The sequence below is a fragment of the Aulonocara sp. 'chitande type north' Nkhata Bay genome, linkage group LG12, assembly GCF_057382095.1.
Source record: "Aulonocara sp. 'chitande type north' Nkhata Bay isolate Kocher_YH1m ecotype deep benthic linkage group LG12, A_spYH_male_GT1.1, whole genome shotgun sequence".
NCBI classification, from domain to species: Eukaryota; Metazoa; Chordata; class Actinopteri; order Cichliformes; family Cichlidae; genus Aulonocara; species Aulonocara sp. 'chitande type north' Nkhata Bay.
In genome coordinates, this window is record NC_141355.1 from 26,295,183 (window position 1) to 26,317,288 (window position 22,106).

General features: G+C 40.9%; 1 protein-coding gene across 2 annotated transcripts in view; it reads left to right on the forward strand.

Annotated features, from left to right (window-relative positions):
• aopep (aminopeptidase O (putative)) overlaps positions 1–22,106 on the forward strand; it is a 91,541-nt gene that overhangs the window by 37,725 nt on the left and 31,710 nt on the right. For both annotated transcript variants that reach the window (XM_086314669.1, XM_086314671.1), the window contains exons 8-14: positions 98–204; positions 5,688–5,790; positions 5,998–6,105; positions 6,591–6,634; positions 10,710–10,770; positions 15,080–15,142; positions 16,268–16,354. In XM_086314669.1, the coding sequence (XP_086170795.1) occupies positions 98–204; positions 5,688–5,790; positions 5,998–6,105; positions 6,591–6,634; positions 10,710–10,770; positions 15,080–15,142; positions 16,268–16,354 (573 nt within the window). The remainder of the gene's footprint in view (positions 1–97; positions 205–5,687; positions 5,791–5,997; positions 6,106–6,590; positions 6,635–10,709; positions 10,771–15,079; positions 15,143–16,267; positions 16,355–22,106) is intronic.

Genomic DNA, 22,106 nt, shown 5'->3' on the forward strand with positions numbered 1-22,106 from the left:
ATCACAGTGTCTTTATGTTTTTGCAGAATTCACCATATTTAGCTCTTTTCATCTGGCAATTTTGCATCGACTTTTGTCCATGTGTGTCTCCCTCCAGCTCTCTTTAGAGGAGAAAACCGAGCAGTTTGACCTGAAGGCCCTTCTGAGGTGGAGAAGACTTTCCGATGAGTTGCAAAACTCAAAAGAGGAACTTCAGATCCTCAGGTGTGTGTCTTTATACAGAAACACGTTTTTGGAGGGTAACTAAAGAGCACCATGGCAATAATCAAAGCCCTTACCTGAATTCAATTAATTGTGCATAGCCCACTTCTAACATGATGGGATGCCTTCAGACTTGGAATCTGTGGAACCTTCAAACAAACTGCTGTTTGGTGTCTGGCCATAGTCTAAGACACCAGCTCTTATCACCACTGATGATGCTCAAAATGAAGTTAATGTTCGTTGGCAAAATTCGGTTTTTAATTTGTTTTATTGATTCAGTTACCACCAATTTTTGCATCATGTTATGGTTATGTTGACCCTAAACAGTTTGCTAAAATAAAAAAATCCATATACAATGAGATAAATTTCTTTTGCAATGAACAGATTCTTTACAGTGAATGTTATCTTCTATTTTCAGGCCAGACTGTGCCTAGATTTTTCTTAGTGTCTGCACATGCAGACGCACACATGAACGTAGAGTCTAGGCATTCCAGGGGTACAGGTGTGGCAGGTGTGGCAATAAAGTATATCCAGGTGTGCTGTACCGTCATGTCTTAGAAAAGCTCACATCACGAGGAAGGCAAGTGTGCGCAAACACATAAATTCAGACAGACGGACAGTGTGGGACCCACACCCTGCTTTATTTCATCCAGGGTGGAAGCAGAGTGTCATCGGGGGATTATAGCTGTAAACCCCAACAAGGGCTTAACCCTTTAGCTAATGAAAATGCTGGTGATTTCTCTGTGCGTATTGCAGCTCTCATTAGACATTAAATCAATGGTGGTTACACTTGTGATATTTATGGATATTCACATTCACTTTAACAGTGAAATTCAGCCTGCTTCAAATACTTCATGTGGTGTTAGTGATGTTCTTTATTGGTGAATTTACCTTTGTTTTTAAAACTTTGCTATGATGATTTAAATTGTTCCAGATCTTTAAGACTGCTGTCTGATAACGTCTTTATTTGTGGTAGGCTTCAACATGAAAGGAGCCATGGCTGTGAATTACAATGTACCTTAAAATAAGAAGCTGGCAGTGCAGGAAAGGGTTAAATATACATTGGAGAGTGGTGTCGGTCAGAGTTTTCCTCCACAAGACAGACACATGGGTTGTTAGAGAGGATCAGGCTTATGTTTCTCGTCACCTGATGGGGTTACATCAACAACATCAAACTTTTTACAGTATGCGCACACACACATGCACACATGCTTGCAAGCCTGGCTGCATGTTTTGACTGACTGCTACATGGAAATATGGTGTGTTGCATTTGTAGTGAAAAACACGTTATTGTCAAAGTGGCAAATAACTCCAAAAGGATTGCCAAAGCAAGTTGGGGCATAAATGAACCCTGCTCACAGGCTTAATGATCTTAATGATTGAACACATTTAGTCTGTGTATATGTACTTCTATAATGCGGCTGTTACTCTGCAAATGTGCTCCTGTTTGTGTTCCTTTACTTCTGTCAGCATGTACATTTTAGCAAAGCTAATTATTGTTTGTTTACTTTCAGCAGAGGCCCGTTGTAATTATAGTGCATCTACGCATTTCATTATAACATTTTATTTTCTGAGTCCTTCCTATATAAAAACTCTTTATCAGCTTCCAGGGAAGAGCTAAGACATTTGCTGCCAGTTATGAGGTAAATGCAGTCATTGTTCATGTAGTTTGAGTTGACTGATTTGTAATGTTGAGTGCCTTTTAGTGCCCAGCAAGTCAGATAAAGCTGTGGACATTTGACGTGACACCATAGTGAAGAATGGAATTCGGCATACAGTATGCGTCGATGGAAAAAGAAAGTTTTACGATAGTAAATGACTAATGACTCAGTTATTACAGTTGACTTGGAGCAGCTCTTCTAGTTTCACCTATAATTACTACTAAATTACAGTTATTTTTCCAGGGGAAATTTCCCATATAAAAATGAATTATAACAGTTTTCTTAAACAAACAAAGTTATTGAGTTTTTTGTTTTCCAACTGTTGTCTGATGAAGTGCACAGCAGTCGAGATTAAGCTTGATCTTTATTCTTGATCCTGTGGGTAATACAGGTGATGCAGAACCTCAACTGTGGGGGTTTTTGAGGCCTTGACCACACTGCAGTCTTCATCAGTTTTCTCAGTGGACATTAAAATGACTCTGAACTCATCATCATTATTATGGGGCAATCATGGCTCAAAGAGTTGGCAGTTTATCTTGTAACTGGAAGGTTGCCGGTTCCAGCCCCGGCTCGGACAGTCTCGGTTGTTGTGTCCTTGGGCAAGACACTTCACCGTTGCCTGCTGGTGGCGGTCAGAGGGCCCAGTGGCGCCAGTGTCCGGCAGCCTCGCCTCTGTCAGTGCGCCCCAGGGTGGCTGTGGCTACAATGTAGCTTGCCATCACCAGTGTGTGAATGTGTGTGTGAATGGGTGGATGACTGGATATGTAAAGCGCTTTGGGGTCCTTAGGGACTAATAAAGCGCTATACAAATACAGGCCATTTACCATTTATAGAGTATGAATTGAATAACAATTCCTGAAAACTTGAAAACTGATAACTAACTCAAGGATGCTGCTGCATGTCCCCTTAAAGGTCCCATGTGACACAGATTTTTGTTTTCTTTAAACTGGCTCCCTGGGAAGTTTAAGGGTTCAGTTTGAAATTTTGGTCATCACGGTCTGATGCCTCCACATATCAGTGAGCTACTACAACCACACATAACACCAAGATCTATTAGGTGTATTGGTTGTACCAAGATCCAAGTTAAAGATAAAAGGTGATTGTGCTTTTGAGGTTGTGGAACCTCATGAAGATCTGTGGACACTAATGATACCTTTAAAAAGTAACTTAGGAACCACCTCTGTCTCTGTCAGCTTGCCTTTATTGTTTTGTTTTTTTTAATCTATTTTTTACACTTTTAGTTATTGTATCTTGTAGGGCCCTCAAAGTCCTGACACAGATCACTTTTTCATGTGGAATACACAACCTTTGTGCCCAAGTCCACATGTAACTTCATTTGCATTAGAACCACATGCACATAAACACTAACTCAGTGTCACAACACAGTGAAGACTCTCTAAGGATCTGCTGAAGGGAAGGAAAGGAAACCACAGTGGGATATATACAAAGAGATGTCCTCACCATACACAAATGCACACACAAAGGCTAAATGGTAGGTTGTTCTTTCCAAGTTCAGTAGGTCACAATTGACACCCCATGATCCAGCAGGGGCCCCAGTGGCCAGTGTTTATCAGTCCATTTCAGATGAGTTATATTTAGGGCAGCCTGGGCCAGACGCCATTCTCCCTGCTGATTTACTGGGCTGCTGGGAGCGCTGCTCTACCTTATCCGGTTTCCACAGTCAACCCAGTGTAATTTGTCAGGATATGGCTCACGGAGCTATAAACCTCTCGTGTGTGTATGTGTGTTCTCGTTTGACATTAAGTTCTGTCAGTAATAGCTCCTGATTTCCTCTCGCTTTTTCTCTCCCTTTCAATCTCAGACACACCCAGGTGTACGCACGGCTACGCATGCACACACACACACAGACAAACACCCCCCCTCTCACTGCCCTACAAGTCAGATAAGAACGCCATTTATTCTGAAATACATTTAGCTATTACGAGACGCTGAAGGCAGCAAGCACCGTTTCCTCCTAAAGTTTTAGTTAATCATCCCTGACAAAGACAGGCAGCAAAACCCAGGGATTCACACATCAATAAATCCCTTATAAAGAAGGCTGAAGTCCCTTTGTTTAACATGACAGTGATGAATCAACATTTTGTCTCTCCGTGGTCTGCTAGTGTCTCTGACATAAGAAATGGTTACATTTTCCGTGGAAAGACAGTACATGTTCTGTCACTGTTTTCATCTTTTGTCCTAATCCTTCTTTTTCCTCTCAGACCCACACATACACACAAGTTCCCAGGGGTACAGCACATCCCGCTGTCTTAAAAAGAGTCCATTTCATCTTATCGCAAGGAACAGACAGCCACAGGCTGAAATGAGCAGGTGACTGGACAGAGAGCAAGTTTTAAAAAAAATCCAGTGTTTAAAGGAAAATGTTGATATAAAGGAACCACATATAAAACAAACACTATATTGCATATTTTAAGTTTTAACTTGTAGCCCGTTTGTTATATCCAAATGTGTTATTCATTATATACAGTCACTGACAGACTGAGAATAATGAAAGTCTTTATTTCTGGAGAGTCAACATCATTAGTTTGATTTTCTGAGGCAGATTTTCCGAAATCAGGTCATTTCCATAGCGATTTCTCTCGCACAGCATTTATATGACATGCATACATCCACACAAGTGGGAACACGCCCTCAGATGCATGATGAAAGTGCTTGAAAGAATGACCAGTTGAATTTAGAAATTCCAGGAAGCTGATGACTTCCTCTCTTTCAGTACACTAAGCAAACCAAACATTCCTGTCTATCTTCTGCCCTTGATTTCTCCCACACCTCCTCCTTGTCTTGTCCTCAGCCCTAGTCTGCTTTACCCCCCTCTCTTCTGCATCCTGCCTTCCCTCTTCTGCTCACCATGGCTGGACAAACACTTGTGTAAATCAAATATTTGACCAACTTGTGGCTCCCTGCTTAAGCTCAAGTCAAAAATTTAAACAGTCACATGTGACTCTCTGTGCCTTTAGCCTTTCCGATCGTCCATGTACGTCTGCGTGTGTGTGTCTGGCCGCTTCTGTCATGAAGCGGTCTTGTGGAAAAGTGCAAGCCAGTGATGAAGGGTGTATTGATTGGTGGGCCAGGCGCCTGCCGTATCGACTTGGCAGGAGGGTGATCCTTCAAGGCCTTCCTATTGGCACACTGAGTTAATCTGCTCATTCTGATCAATACCAGCTAACTAAAACTATCATTGCACAGCATCCCATGTCAGGGATTTGTTTGTCTGGTTTTTTATTGGTTTTATGCGTGTTTGTTTGTGTGTTTTATGGAGGTTGAGGGGATGATTTGTATCTTCGTGACAGGGAAAATGAAACCCAGAGCGTGGCTCTTTTGTGCTGGTAGTCAGGGGTGCTTTTTTTGTGCGCAAGTGTTATATGTTCGCTCCATGACTCACGGGCAGTAAAAGTTAGAGCACAGCACTGTGAGGTCATATAAACACTATAGTATGCTATTATAAATCCACAGTTTTATTTCCAGCCTGCCTCTGGCAAAGTGTGGCAACTTGGCAATGTGTTCACCATTGAGAAATGGCCTGAGTGGTGCCATTTAGTGTTGCTGACAGTGTACTCTTGCTCTGTTGAAATGGTGGTTTTCCTGCAACTAAAATGTCTTGAGAGCAAGATAAAATAAAAATGTCCTCCTGTTCTCCAACATCTCACTCCTGTTTTGCCTTCTGGTCTTGTCATGTACCTGTGCACAGTACTGCTGATGGTGTGTGCTGAAAATCTCGCTTTGTGTGCTGTACGTCCATCTCTTCACTTGTTCAGTGTTTCTGTGAGCAATTTTTTCTTCCCTGCTCTGTTTGCCCTCCTGCAGACCTAACATGGAGAAGACTGGTCAGGTCAGTGAATCTGGCTCCTCCACAGTTAAGCATGCCCTCAACCCTGAAAAACCCTTCATGCAAGTCCACTACCTCAAGGTGAGACTAATGTCGTAGTAGGAAGGTGGGAAATGAACAAAGAAAGGAGGGAATTAATGAAGACAAATAAAAGAACCAGATCCAATCAAAGTATCGAATAAACTTATAGTATCTCTTTGTTTTTTTAAAATTTCTGTGAGCTTTCTTGTTTGGTGCTTTAGACGTTTGTCTATAATTGATTGTTTGCATGTCTCACCCTTTGTCCAGGGCTACTTTCTCCTCAGGTTCTTGGCCAGTCAAGTGGGAGAGCAACAGTTTATTGAATTCTTCCAATTATTTGTGAAGAAATACCACGGCCATCTAATTTTGTCCCAGGTGAGGCTGGAAACATATCTCTGCTGCTACTTCAGAGGCTGCTGATAACATTTTAGCTCACGTGTGAACTATTTAATTCGACCCGTCTCTCCAGCACATTTGCTGCTTTTATAAATTATTGGGAGGCTGATGTAAACCTGATTGCCACATTGTTACAATAGCTTTCTCTCAAATTGATGATTGTACATCAACAGAGGCACATGTGTTTATTCTGGTAGGGCCACAAAGCTGAGTGATCCCACCTGGAACTGTGTGTGTGTGTGTTTGTGTGTGTGTGTGTGCATATGAGTTCCACCTGGCTCCTGTTACTTCAGTCGCAGATTGAGTCCTCCCACTAAATAGAGGAAGTAACATAAACACTGTTTGACCTTGTACTCTTGACTTAAGATCAGGTATGCCTCTCTCTTTTCTTTTTGTCTTCCTCCCACATCTACCTAAACGACTCCATTTCTGCTTGTCTTTTTTTTTTGTTCTGTTTTAAACAGGATTTCCTGCAAATGTTACTGATTAGCTTTCCCGGCATGGAAAGGTATGTTGTTTGCTATGAGAAATCTCTGCAGTGTAATTCATGAATAATGTAAAGATGCATTAAAACCAATTTGGTTTGTACTATAGCAGGAGTAGTCTTAGTTTCTAGTTGCAGACAAATATGAGATGCGGTTAAAGATTATTATTTTTTGTTTGTTTCAATGTAGCTTTTAAACTTTCAGTGGCAGATGTGATATGTTAATCGATTTCATGTGAAATGCGTTTGGTCCCACTGTGGAAATATGGCAAACTGAAGCATCCAACACCAGTTCTGTTAGGTGAACAGTCTCATTCACTCTCATATTCACTGAAGTGTAAAAGGATAACTGCTCCTCCTGCTCTCCTCCTCTCTAATTCTCTCTCACTCTCTCTGCACTCTCTTAATCATTCAACTTTCTTTTTCTGCCGATTGCCTCATTAACCTCTTCATGTGTCTTGTCCTGCTGTCCCACGTTTTCTTCCTTGTCTGTCATTCACATTATCAGCCCTTTCTTTTCTTACTCTTCTTTTCTCGAGCATCTATTTGTCGGCTCTCAGTGTTTTCTTTCTGCCTTCTCTGTCATGTGGAGTGTGCTGCTGCTGGACGAGAAGAGATTGATTGAATTAAACAGAGGGAGTTGGGCAGAGTCAATATTTGGATTTGATGCCTCTTTCAGTAAACAGCTCAGTGAAATAGAAGGGTTTAAGATTAGAATAGACAGTTGCTGCTCTGGGTCATGGCCAGTCTTTTCGTGATGTGAGGTCATGTATCCTTGGAACAGTGGCATGCAGGGACTTTTACAGAAAGGCAACCAGAGACAATCCCAAACCTCTCACTCCCTGACCCCAAGCACACACAGAAATCAAAAACATACCATGCGCATTGCCTGTATGCTGTATTGAGGAATTTTTCAAGCAATTCCTTTAGGAAACTAAGCAATAAAACACCTCATTGCACATAAAATTGTATTTTTGGACAAATTTTGCGTAAAGTATCAAAATTCAGAATAATTATTATGCAGAAAAATGTTTCCTATCAGTGTTAAATATCTTAAAAATACTGGTGCAGATGTTTAGTTGTTGAGCTCATTTTAAATACTTTATGTTCTGTTTAATATCCAGCATCATATTCTATAAATTATATATTTTGTAGTGGATATCCTTTCCTACATCTTGATAATAAAAAGTGTGTTAACATTTTGAGAGATTCAAAAGTAATTGACTGACAAGCAGTTTCATGGCCAGTACATCCCAGTTTCCTCTACAAATTAAGCAGATAAAAAATCTTTACTTTGTTTAATCAAAGTTTACTTTGCATTTGGATCTGTTCATTAGAACTTTCATGGTGAGGTACAAGGAGGTGTAGATGTAAATGAAGGTCATCATTGGGGTGAAATGCCAAAATAAGTTATTTTGATAGTTAAAGATCACACTGCACTGGCCAGTAGCACCCAAAGCCCTCAAAGACAGTGTAGGAAAGCTAAAGTGAGTGCACATTCTCTCCTTGGTTTAAAAAAAGAAGCCCTTCATAACGTCTATGCAAGTCAAGAACACTCTTGAGTATTTTCTCTTGGAGCTGGAGCCCAGCTGCCATAGGACGAGAGGGAGGGTACATCTTGGACAGGTCACTGATCTGTTGCAGGGCTAACACATAAAGCCACAACCAATTTAGAATCTCTGATTAATCTAAGATGCTGTGGGAGATAATGAGAGCAAACGTGCAAACATCAGAACATGTGAACTCCATATAGAAAGTCCTAGCTGCCTGGTGGAATTGAACCTAGTGTTGTCTTTTGTGTGGCAATGATGACAATGGAAACCACTTGTTACACTGACGACTAGACCTTTTTCAGAAAACATCTAAAAGAACAAATTAAACCAATATTAACTTGCACCAAAATGATGGGAAATAAAAAGTATGGAGAAAGTAAGAAAAATAGCTTATGATCCAAAGCGTATCACATCATCTGTCAAACATGTTGGAAGCAATGTTATAGCATAGGCATGTATGGCTGCCAGTGGAACTGAGTCACTAGTGTTTATTGATGGCTGCTGAGAGAAGTAGGAGGATGAATTCTGGAGTGTACAGGGTTATACTTTCTGCTAAGCTTCAACCAAATGCTGCAAAAACTTTACAGGACAAATGGAAAATGCCCCAAAACATTCTCCAAAAGCAACACAAGAGTTTATTAAGGCAAAGAATTGGATATTTTTTAATGGACAAGTCAGTTGCCTGGTTTCAACCCAGTAGAGCATGCTTTTCAGCTACTGAAGACAAAAATGAAGGCGAAGAGGCGCACAGACAAGCAGCAACTGACGGTGGCCACAGTAAAGGGCTAGCACAGCATCTCAAGGGAGGAAAAACAGCATTTGGCGACTTCCTGCGAATATTAAAACGGTCCTCACATTCAACATTTTCTAAGTGTATCACATTACTTTACAAAATGCAGTACTTTTGCTAAATCCTTTTAATTAAACTCTGCACTATTTTTTAAAATTTAAAATCCACAGTGGTGGTGTTCTGAGGCAAAATACAAAACATATCATTGTCCAAAAACATATAGACTTAATTGTGAATTCTTACATGTCACTAAGAGGATGACTAATTAGTGAAACTAAAGTGAAGTTTACATTTTAGCGTCACAGAACAGAACGGGTAGATACATGCCTCATATGCTCTCGTGAGAGATGAAGCTTATTTCTCACTAGACCTATTATTAAGCATCACTTGATGAGTCATGTGGTATATTAAGTGTATTAACCTTTTGTTTGCCACACAAGAGAAGTATGCTGACATAATCCCATGTAATCCGACTTTGTGGGTTCTCACTGTTGGTGTGGCATATGTTTAGTCTCTAGACTCTGTCTATAATTTCAATCATGCCAAGAGTTTAAATGCGCTTGTGATGAAGTCGCTCATCACATTCTTAATCCTTGGTTTTTAAGCAAGTTGATGTTTTATTTGGAGTATTGCTTCTTCTAATATGCTTTAAAGTGTAGTTTCCCAATACACCACTCTTTTAATTTGCCTAGAAATGCACTAGATGAGCTCAGCTAGTGTGCGGGAGCGAGGAGCTCAGCCTCAACCCCGCAACAAAAAGCCAATTTAGTCACATGAGCAATGTTGAGAATTAGGTTGGTTGCTTGTTTTCAAGTTTGTCTCAAGGCAACAGATTGTTTTTGTGAGCATGTTATCTTTCTATAATTAACTTTGAGCTTAAACCACTGAGAATACATTTTGACTTTTACAAGTTGGAATAAGATTAAGGTGACTGAGCCTGATGAACTGAGTTTAAGATTACCTTAAATGGTCACTACAGGAGGTTAAACCCATTGTGACAATTATAATAGATTTACAAAATAGACCTATTTACATTCTGTGTCTGTTATTTTTCTCAACGTGTCCTTTTAGGGATAAGTTTGGAAAATGTGGGGGAGCCTGAATTGCATGTGTTTAATAAAGAAAAAATACTATCCAGAAATAAAAAATAAAAATGTTTCAGTGAAGGTATTACTGTATACTTATACTGCACTGAAACCTTCAGAGTAGCCAAGAGTGGAATTTTTTCTCTCTAAGCACAGGCGGGTAGGATTGATAGTGGGGTGAAGGGCATGCTATTTAGTTACTCTTCGACTCTTTGTGCACTTTGTGTGTATACTTGATGTATACTTTACTGTTTGCATAAATACACGAGGCTGAATGTGGGATGTTTGTTTGCATTCACATTTGTCTTTGCAAGTCAGCCCAGTCACTGTGTGTGTTCTCTGTATGGTGTTTGACTATTTCCACATGCAAACCATCCAATTTGGCCTCCTTTCAACTACTCAGACATGCATATACATAGACTCTTTTTTTTTTTTTTTTGCATGTCCATATGTATAACTCCAATTCATTGTCTGTGCATGCCTCTTTTCTTGCCCATGTATAGGAAGGTGGGTGTGCCCCTTTTTTGTTTAAGGTGTTGGCCTAAATCTCAAGTCTGCCATAACCCTAACAGTATTTTCCCAGAACGATGTTTTTACAGTGCGTCTTGGGCAATAACAGTCATTGCTGTAATAATAGGAATAATACTAACACTTGTGCCATTGTGTTCCAGAAAAGGCCTCACCCTCGGTGCTATTTATGCTGACTGGCTCGATCAGCCGGGAATTCCAAAGGTACGAAAAGTCCTTCAGTATTTTTTATTTTTTTGGCTGAGTTTAAAATAATTAAATACCAGTTTATGAAAAAAACAAGGCAATTCCTCACTTTTAAGCCTGACAGCTCTTTAAGTAGATAAAAACTGTGTTGGAATTTGTTCTTCATTGTAATGTTTAAGATAAATCAGTATTACTTAGGCTTCATTGTACACAATAATGCAGTAATTTAGTCTCACTAATTGTTGTAATTGTGCTTACAGGGTTGCAATTCCCAGTGCATTGTTTTTCTTGTAGTCCACTGAAGATTTCATTGTTTTAATGTTTTACAACCATTCTTACTACTCAGTAGTTAATGTTTACTTACTGTGGCAACAACCTGGCTGGCATTACCATGAACCGTAGAAAGACTGGTTCAATCCTGGTCACTCACAGGTTTGTGAAGTCCCATTTTGAAGCCCTGACTTTCACATTCTGGCAGCTGCCATCTTGGTTTTCTTTTAACCCCCAGATGTGTTTAGACAAGGTGACGGAGTTCTGAATTATGAGCAGCAGCCAGCAACATCCAGGAACCACTTTCCTCCATTGTCTCACGTCTAATGGAAGCTTCTCGTGTCGCATCTGCCACATTGGTTGTGTCGCATCCGGTATGGCATGACGCTACATCAGAAGAACAGCTTTAAAATGGCTACGCAGCAGGGAATATTATTAACTACTATAGTTTAAATTGTGTGCAATAATTCAGAAACCATTTGTTAAAAATGGCTTATATTTAAATTGGTTATAAAAGGTTATGTATATTAAGATTGTGACTGCTTTGCATTAAAGGTAGGTGCCAACCTTGCTCGGCTTCAACTAACAGAAGTTACTGAACTGAGCACCTTGTGCAGTTATTAACACCCTGACCTAGGAATGTGTACTCCACCAAGCAAGGTAGTTATAACCCCCCAAATAGTCATAATGCTAACCTTAGCTTTAACACAGGATTTCACAAACCAGTTTTTAACATCATGGTGGTCACATCCATCTTTAAGTTATATTTAGCCATTGCAAGACTGCTACTGTATCTTGGTGAGGTGAGCAGTCCTGCTTTATCTGCCCCCTCAAAGGGTTACAAATACTAGGATTGCTCAGACAATCAATCCACTCCAACAGCTTCTTCAATTCTGCCATCTCCATGGTTACAGATCTTAATTACCACTGTGCGTGTGTGCAGTTTTTAGTGTCTGTTCCTGTGTCTGGGAGCCTTCACCTTCTGGATGCGATGATGTAACTTGAGTCTTCCAGGGGCCTCTCAGGGTGGAAAGGACAGTGCGGAGGGAGTGCTCCGCTGTTTTTTCACACCCGATTGGGTGAAAGCTGATTGTTTTTGCAGAGGCTTTTTTTGTGTTTGATGTGCCAGTCAGAGCGATGGCTAATAAGATCAGCCCGATCGATTGAAACCTTTCACAAATGCAAGTGCTTGTGCATTATGTACACTGGGCACAAACACATTTTTAAAATCTCTTTCTCCTCTCTGCCTCCTTTGCTCTTGAATGTGCTTGAATTGAAGAAAGGCAGGAAATGATTTGGCCTAATAATAAACAATGACATCCACCAATCCTGTGCTGAACGATGGAGAATGAGAAGGCCAGTGTTGGTTTATTTTAGACCTCAAGAGTTCCCATTGGGATTATGATGTAGCATGGAATATTTTGTTGATTCATTGATTCACCAGAGCTTTTAGCTCCTTCTTCTACTTAAACTACACCTACATGATAGTGTTTATTTTTTGTATTAATTACCAGTTGTCATATACTGATTTAAGTGCTGCTGATTTACCTAGTACATAATTGATGCTTTTTGATCTTCCTGGCAGGTATTAGATTTAGATTTCCTAAACCTAAAAATCTTTAAAAGAGCAAAATGAAACTCTGGGATTTGACAAAGAAAATAGTACCAATACCTAGAGCTCTGTCTTTGTAAAAATTTGCTCTCACACTTGTGCAATACAGCAACACGTATGTGTTTTGTAGCAATAAAACTTAATTAAGACAAATATCCTGAAGGTGTTCACCAAATAAGTTTGATTTTCAGTCTAATTTTTAAAATATATATAAAAATATAAAAAGGTATTTTTTCCCTTCCTGGTTTAATTTTAATTTCTTAATGTTAATTTGTTTAATTTGTCTGAATTGTAATATTAGAAAAAAATAACCCGAGTACATATGAAATGGGGTTTTTAAATGATGATTTCATTTATTAAGGGAAAAAAGCTATCCAAACTTACATGAAAAAGTAATCGACCCCTAAACCTAATAACTAGTTGTGCCATCCTTGGCAGCAAAAACTGCAATTAGGTGTTTGTGATAACTGGCAGTGAGTCTTTCACATCACCGTGGATGAATTTCGGCCTACTCTTTTTTGCTGAATTGTTGCAGTTCAGCCACATCGGAGGGTTTTTTGAGTTTGAACAATCTGTTAAAGTTCAAGCTAATGATGCTTAATCGGATTTAAGTTCAGACTTTGACCATATATATGTGTAAATATATTCATTTATTTTTAACCATTCAGAGGTGTGTTTTGAATCATTGTCTAGCTCCATAATGAACTGATGGGCTCGACATTCTCTTTCAGGACTTTTTAGTAGAGAGCAGAATTAATGGATGTTTTAACCCTTTCCAGACTGATACATGTCAATGGCTTTGTTTTTTTTATCCTTGAATTGTGGCATGATGTGTTGCAGCTTGTAGCTAAGTCATTTTTTTTGTATTCAACAGGTCTCACAGTAATCAGGTCTCGGTGTGGGTCGTGAAATTAAACTCAGCTTTCCAAAAGTAGTTAATCCATCCTACAAACATCTTAAACATATGTGTGACAGATATGGGAAAAACTAAGAAATCAGGAATGTGGCAAATATTTTTTCACACAACTGAGCTTCATATTAACAAATCTGGATATAAATACACTTCCTCTAAACATATCCGGATGTGTCCAGATCCGGAGCTTTACAGTTGGAAAAACTGGATGTATTCACATTATTTATCAAATGAAAAGACTGCTGTGAAGAACTTTAAGTATATCCGTGCAAAGACATTTCAAGTAAAATATGGTTAAAGCAAAAATACCAAAGCATGAAAGGATCTGAGAAACAAAGACAGAGACGTCACCATTTACGAGTATGAAATGAATGAGAGGCACTTAAGAGGGAAAGAGATGCAACTTGTGAACTTCTACACGCAGTCAAATATCGATTCACTAAAGAGACTAGAGAGACACCACAGAGATGCAGGCGCAGGACGAGAGAGTTGGAGAGAGACAAAGGTCTTGCTATTCAGGGAATGGCAGTGGAGATCTAGGCAGCAAGAGTTATGTGTGGTATCCTGTTACACAATGGCAATTTAGTACTTCAACACTCACTACATTCTACACTACCCACTCTCAAAACCTCCCTCTCTCTGTACCTCTCTGTGTCTCTCCATCCTTGCCTTGTACACACACCTTCATGCTATTTCTGCTTGAGCAGCAGACACTTTTGTATAATACTTGTAGAGAACTACGCAGGCATCCAGTTATAGTATTGAACTTTGTGTGTGTGTGTGTGTGTATGTGTGTGTGTGTGTGTGTGTGTGTGTGTGTGTGTGTGTGTGTGTGTGTGTGTGGCTATGGTAACGCTAATACCTGAAACACAGCGCGGCTCTGTGTGTGTGCGTGGGAACGTCTGTGGAGTGCATACCGTGGATTGAGGCTGAGGCGAATATCGTGTGTCGCTGCTGCCTGTGTGTGTGAGTGAGCTGTGTGACATTGTGAACACCTTGCTTCCACGCACTCCTGTCTGTCTCCTTCTTTTTCCCCACTCCACGTACACACCCGCAAGCACACGTGTACACATGGCATCATCGCTCTGGTGCGTGATTCACATCACTTGAGCAGCGGCTTTGCTGAGGGCTTAAATAAGGTGAGAGAGTAAGGGCTGTGGGTGCGTAGATGTTCGCTTGCATGAATGACTACACATATATGTGTGCGTGTAATGGTGGAGGACTAAGGTGACTATCAGTCCTGTAGTTGCTTGTAAATCAGGTGATCCCCCCCCCCCTCCTTTTCGTACACCACCCCTTCCTCCTCTTTACTCCTTTCTCTCATCCTCCGGAGTCAAGTTGCGAGTTTCCGTCAGAGGAACAAGTGATAGCGCTCCCACCTCTTCCCTCTCCTCCCACCTCTCTTCTCTCTCCCTCCCCTTCCTGCTTTGCTCTCTCTCTCTCTCTCTCCTTCTCTGCCTCTGCAAAGCATTCCACTCTGTCCTGATCACTTGCCCCTGGCTCACTGCTTTCCCTTCTTCTCTCTCGTTCAGTGGCTGTATGAAAGGAGCGCCGTGTGGTCGCAGGCAAGGCTGGTGGAAGAAGTCAAAGCAGAGGTAGGCACTCTCTCTCTCTCTCTTTCTTTCCTCCTCTTCTTTCTTTCCCTGTCCCTTCCTCTCATCTTCAGGGAGTGGCAAGGAAGCACTCAGATTTTCAAATATTGCACCTTAGATTGCTTGATATGATTGTCACCTGATTCCCATCAGCCTCGTTTCCTTCGGTGTGTTACTCTGCCACTGTTTCTCTTTACTTGCTTTGTTTTTCTACCATCTGGTTGTGTCCTCCGCTTCACAGGGATTGATACCATCTCTTATCTCTACCTCTCTTGCACTCCCTTTACCTCTCTTTTTCTCATCTGCTCACTTTCGTTTCAGTCTCTCCCTCTGTCTGTCTCTGAGTGAAGTGCGGCACACAGCGCTCTACATCTGTTGCGTGTCATTCTGTGCAGCCTATCAGATTTCCCTTAAAGCTCTCATCTTGTTCTTAATTGCTTTGCCTATATTTTCCAGTTCTCCCAGTTGTATCTCTGTAAAAAGTAATTATTTGTATTTTAACTACCTTAAAACAGGAACTGTGCTTAAGCGACTGCGCTGTAGACGTGATTAATTTACTTTACATACTTTACATTTACTTTACATACTTTTTGGGAACTTGACTTTTCCTGTAGTCGTTTGTTTCTGTGAATTCATGTGGAACAAAAGGAACCAATGTTGGTAGATATGACTTTGGCCTTGATTGTGATTGGCTGTTGCACTCCAGGCTCTGTTACAACAACATACTTTCACTAGAACTCTTTTGTCTCAGCCACTTGTTTGGGTTGGAGCACGAGTGAGTGTGAGCCTGTGAGAAGGAAGGAGCTGTAGACTGTTATATATTATTGTGCCTGTCATGCTAATGGCTTGTTAACCTTACTTTTTTTTCATGGAGATTTGATTTGGTTTACATTTACTTCTTGCTATTTACTCTTTTCTCTACTGTACACCCCTTCTTTCTCTCTCTCTCTGTCTGTGTCATCATTACACCCTGTCATAATTTCTTCTGCGGTTGTCCCCTTTTTTCCTGATTCTCCTTCACGCTCTCTTCCCTCTCACTCAAACCCTGCTACTTTGCTGTCTCCACTTGTCTACCTTTACACGCTCTTCTTTTTCCCGCCTTCATCCCCCCAATTCTCCCTCCTGCAGGTTGTAAAATGGATCCTCCTCAGTCAGAGTCATCACGGGAAGGGCAGAAAGCGGAAGAGAATGGAGCCCAAGGTGAACTACAAAGAGGTAGGAGGCACTCTGCTGTATTAAAAACTCCATCTACCTTGACTCTGCTCTACTTCTAACTCTTGGACATGTCCCCTAGCTTGTTTGAAAGCCTCTTTCATTCTAACCACCTTGATTTTTTTTTCTCCACTTAAAGTAGCTGATCGTTACAGTATTTCTTGTTTTTCTGAAAACACAATTATCCCTAATTCTGTTTATGTGTTACGTCTGTGAGGACAGTCTGCCCTGTACTTGTTTAAGTCTGTGTTTATGTTGTGTCCTCTGTCTACATATTTAACCTTTTAAGAGCTTGTATACATCACATAGCATGTGTGTGGCCTTGGTAAGTGTGTGTGCGTGTGTGTGGGTAGGTGTCTGTGTTTCTCTCAGGGAGGTGGACATCATTGCGCTTTTTTGACATTGAGGAGATACTTTCTGGAACTTTCCTTTGCAAACAGTTTTCTTCTCATTTACCAGCAAATAAAATAGTAAAAATTCCATTAAAAACAATCCAAAAATGATGCTTTAGCCCGTGTGAGTATGTGTAGTGTTAATTAGGAATCTCTGGAGACTGCTAATCCCCTCCACCCACTAATTGACACATGGACTTGCACACGCCTGCATCATTAATGAACACACACTGATCTATAAGCCACAGAGGGCCAGAAGTCATTAGCGAGAGTGGAGCAGCTTTTATATATCACTCGCAATATGTTCAGATGTTGTACACTGTAGGAAACATTTTCAAAGCTACTCATCTTTTTCTACAATGTATTTTATGTCATGAATAAATTAGGTGCCCCCGGAGTCTTTGAATAAAATTTTGGAGGAGGAAATAAAACACTGCTCTTTACATCCACTTTATTTCTAGGGTTTCACATTTTCTCTCTTTGTACTGCTGCTTCCAGTGAAAGCAGGGGTATACATATTTAAGGTGTGCTTAAAAGTTTATTTTAAATAAGATCTCATGTTGGAGCATGACCTTTTTTCTGGATTCAATTAGCTTCAGCTCCTTTCAATTCCTGTGTTGTAATTTGGAGCACACGTGAATGAAATGTCAGAGCGGTCCCTACCCCCACCCCTTCCTCCCTTCAACCCACCTGATACCTATCGTCTGGCTTATTTACAACATAAGCACACACATATATATACACAAATACACTTAGTTCTATGGGGCAGCAAAAGGGACTGTTCCTATGGGGTGGGGGCAGAGAGTGCTGAAATCAGCCTCACGAAAGAATAGCCAATTACTGTCCACTTGGCCGTGCACAATAGTGAGAAAGAGGAGGGAGGGACGGATGGACGGACGGACGGATGGAGCGAGGGAGCAGGGGGGATATAGGGGCAGGGGTGTGGGAGGTCAGCGTTTGAAGTTACACCATAAAAGCCATCCTGAAAGGAAACACTGAGTGACCCCTCCCCCCCAATCCATCCACTCCTCTCCCCTCTCTCCCCTGCGGCCTGGCCCTCTCCTCTTCTCCTCCCCTGCATCTCCCTCCCCTCCCTTTGTTTCAGCGAACAGAGTGCCCCATGGACCAACCAGGTGTATTTTATATTACTCCTTCATGTACTTCAAACGCCAAACAGCCCAATTTCTCCTCACCCCCTCTCCTCTTGATCTACTACTCCTTCTTTCCTTTTCCCTCCATCTATCAGCCTGTTGTAAGGCTATAAATCACCTTGCAGATCTGATCAGCAAAGGTAAAGAGAAAAACCAAAGGTAGGAGCATAAAACGGCAGAGACGGGAAGGCAAGAGAGGACTGACTTAAATAGCTGAGGCTATGATTGGATCATTAGATGGAAAATTGTAAACCCTTGATATCACTATTTTGAATTCTGTATCTCCTGTGGTTTATTTTGGATCAATTCAGCTGAAACTTAAACTTAAAATAGATCTAAGCCACAAAATGATGAGCTTCAGTGGAAAATGACAAAGGGAGGGGAAATGGGAGATGCTACTTGAGACTATAGGTGATGGCATGACTGTACAGACAGAGGACAGCCACGGGAATAAAAGGTTAAAAGAAAAAGTAGAGGACAAGGGGAAAACAAATTGGTAAAACAGGATTTTTGGACCTCAAGCTGGCGCTAGACTAGCGGTGGATTAGAGGTTGATGATTGTGGAATCCAGTACGGTAATGAATCCGCTGCAGACATTTGAGGAAATGAGGACCAGAGTGGATATTTGAAAAGATGAAGCACACATGTGTGGATACATATGCAGCATTGGTCAGTTGTTGTAGAGGTGGTTAGGAAGAAAGAGAAGAAAAAGTGAGGGGGGCAAGAGAAAAAGTAGGATATTTAGTGGGGAGGAATCAGGCTGAGCTAGTGTTTAGCACTAATGACATCAGGGATGATTAGGGAATATACACACATTTACGCACCGACACAAATCTATAGGTTCATAAAGTGCATGAGCCAGACACCCCCTGCAGAGCAGCCCGAGATCTGGTCAATTTAATAGAGCCAAAGTTTATTACCAACTTCCCCTCGTCTTTGTTTCTGTGTAACGTTATTGATTTACAAGCATCTCGGTGTGCACGCCGAGCATTTTCCTTGTCCACACGTGTAAGTTGCGCGCGCACGTCTGATATGTGTGCATGTGTCCAGCGTGCGTGGAGAGGTCTGAAGAGGGATATTAGTCACGCCCGTGTGGTAATGGGCCTCATTTTGCTCTCATTTTCATCTGTGGTCTCCGTAATGAGGGGGTCCATCTGCCCCTGCTGATCAAGACAGGAAACCCTGTAGGGGAATTTTGTGAATAACTGGAGATCTTGGCCAACTAGTTTGGCAAAAATCTGCTTGCCTGTTCTGATTGTGCAGTTAGTAATTTGTAATTGATCTGGTACTTTATCATCAATTAGCTTCCATGTTAAATAGCTGGGAAATGGTCAGTGGGCATCGTAACAGACCAAAGCTTATCCTAAAACCTCAGTGCAGCCTTGTTAGCTGTATGGAACTGCATGGAAAAAGTGGCTTGTGGAAATTTCTTGTGGGTTTAATGGCAGGCGAGTTACAATAACATTTTAAAACTCCTATAATGGGGTTAAATTAAAATCTGGGTGTTTAATATTGCTAATGTTGATCAAGTAAACAACCTCCACACTTTAGGCTTTTTTAAGGTACTTTTGTACTTGAATGCAGTGTATTAGTTCAGTTTGTCCTGCTGTATTTAGCGCAGATGTGATAAGGTTCTGTATATAGAGCATGTTTACATAGCTCCTTCTCCAGATAAACATATCTGGAAATTGTGTAATCCTGAATTCTTTTCGTTCCAGCTGAAATTGTTTTAGACCACACTATTTTTAATTCCAAACTGCAAACCTTTGTGAATGTAAGCATGCACGAGTCTTCTGTCAATGAGATCAATGAGATTTTATTGTCCCAAACATTGTGATTTTAGTCATAATTAACCGAGGACTTCTAATCATTTCATTTAGATTGTATGATTCCACATTTTCACCATGCTTTCACCCACACAAAAAGATTTTTAGCCTTGTAGTATTTATTGCACGGTTTGCCATATGATTATAAACACAGAGTCTCTGCAGGCTCAGAGTGATAATGTAAGAACAGGGACATCTTTCTCTGGGCCACAGACGCAGCAGAATACGCTGACAATGAATCAGCTTCCATCTCAGTGTCACTCCGTCACCTCATTTGCACCTACACGCCAGTGTGCATCTTCCTGGTTAATGACACGAGTTACTATGGAAACACGCATCATCAAGTTTGTGTTTGTTGCCATGGAAATGTCAACAACAACAGGTTTAGAAGAACATCCTGTCTTGCAACAGCACTTCGATGGTTAAAGTGTACCCTCTTGAAACAGAAGCAGGGCGGTTGACTTAGACGTTGTCACACGGGCTGGCATTATCACAATATTCAGCAGCTGCAGCTTATATATTTTGTGAGAAATTATTGATAACTTTAACTTTATACTGCATGCCTTCTAGGTTAAAATTTTAAAGATACGCATGTCCAGTGTGGAAATTTAATTCTACTTCCGTTTGCTCTACAGCAGTTACTAAACGTACCTTGCAGCTCTGGAATGCCGCAAGGACATATATGTTGGCTTCTATTTTAGGAGACAATTTAAACCCGTGAATAAATGAACTGAGTTTGAGTGGTGACTGAAATCTCTTGTGTTGTAATGAGGTGCGATGTTGACTGATGTTGGTTCGACAGGGGAAGTAGTTGTGGTTATAACAGGGGCCCCTGTTGGAGAGTAAACAATAGGAAGGCCATGATCAAAAGCCTCTTCAGTTGGGTGGGGTTTGCAGGTGGTGCACATTACCCTTTCATAGTGGGCTTCTGTAATTAGCAGATGGGAAACACGAGAGAGAGCAATGTGGAAATAGTTTCAATCAGTGTTATTTGGTACTTCTTCATGACTTTGATTATTGTAAACATAGCTGAGGAGTGGGAGATGTTCCCACATAAAAGACAGACAGAATTTAATCCTTAGCCCATGTTTTGCAAACAAAGACTTAAATGTTTTGCGTCTGCATGTGTAAAAATTGCAGGAAAGTCTTAAGAAGGAAGTCCGAGACGCACGTATGCCCGAAAGCCTTGTATTTATTTTTCTCTCCTTCTGAATCTGTCTTCCTCTTCTTGCCGTTGTTTAGAGTTTGACCAGTAGCCATGAAATAAAGCATATCCGTTTAGTAATGGTGTTTTTCATGGCATCTGTGTTGCTGTTTTCTTCAATAAGACATCACTGTTTCAAATTGCACTCAGCCATAATTGGCGATCTGAACTCCGCCCCTGTGTACTGTTGACAAGGACACATCTGGTTTTCCCTCGTTTTTGTTTTCCAGTCTCCAGTGTGCTTCACTCCTGGTTTATTCGGCCTTTTCCTTTACTCTTTATATCAGTCTTTTTTTCCCCCTTTCTAACTCTGTCTCACTCTTTCTGTGTGTGTCTTTCTCTCTGTGATTTATTGGCAATGAATCAGGGATGAGGGAGTATGCCGAAGGAGAGATGGGAACATTCAGGGAAATGGCTGTTTCCGGCCAGACTTCACATCAGGGTGGGAAAGTGTATGTGCATGTGTGTGTGTGTGTGTTTCTTTGTCATCACCAACTGGGGATCAGCGAAGGGCTGCTTTCTGGCTCTGTCCGCTTTCGTGTAACAGCCCATTACACGAAAGCGGGCAGCCCACTGTTTTTAAATAAAATCCCGATGAAGCTTTTAATACACACAGGAGCACATGTGAGTTTTTGGAAAACATTGCATCCTTCCTTTTCGATAATACATTGAATAAAAAATGACCTTCGGCTTTGGTTGTGATTTTATGATGATTAGTTCTACTTTTTTAAATTTTAGACTTTTCTTATTGAACAATCATGTTATAGTCAGTGTTGGTGTGATGGGAGGTTGAAGGCTGAGGTTTTGTTCAAATTATAGATTGTTATAGTTTGCGAGTGGCTGCTGGCTGATGCCAGGTCACAAAGAGGGTGGCAGACCGAAAAACCACATTGTGATCACTTTGATTGCTAGCTGCAGTCGCATGTGGTTGGACGTTGACTTGTCTGCAAACACTTGCCGTTTACTTCCCAAGTAGTAGTGAAACTCGGGAGTGCGACGTAAACCACAAATGGAGACCTTTCACCTTTAAAGTAAGAGCTGTGTCTTACTGCTGCAATAACAACACACAAGTTTTTATATTTAGAAGTTTTAAAACTTTTACTTTGTCAGTGAACCTTCTCCATTTCTGACTTGCATCATAGCAATCTGCTACCAACCAAAGCAGTCATGTGCAGCATCCTT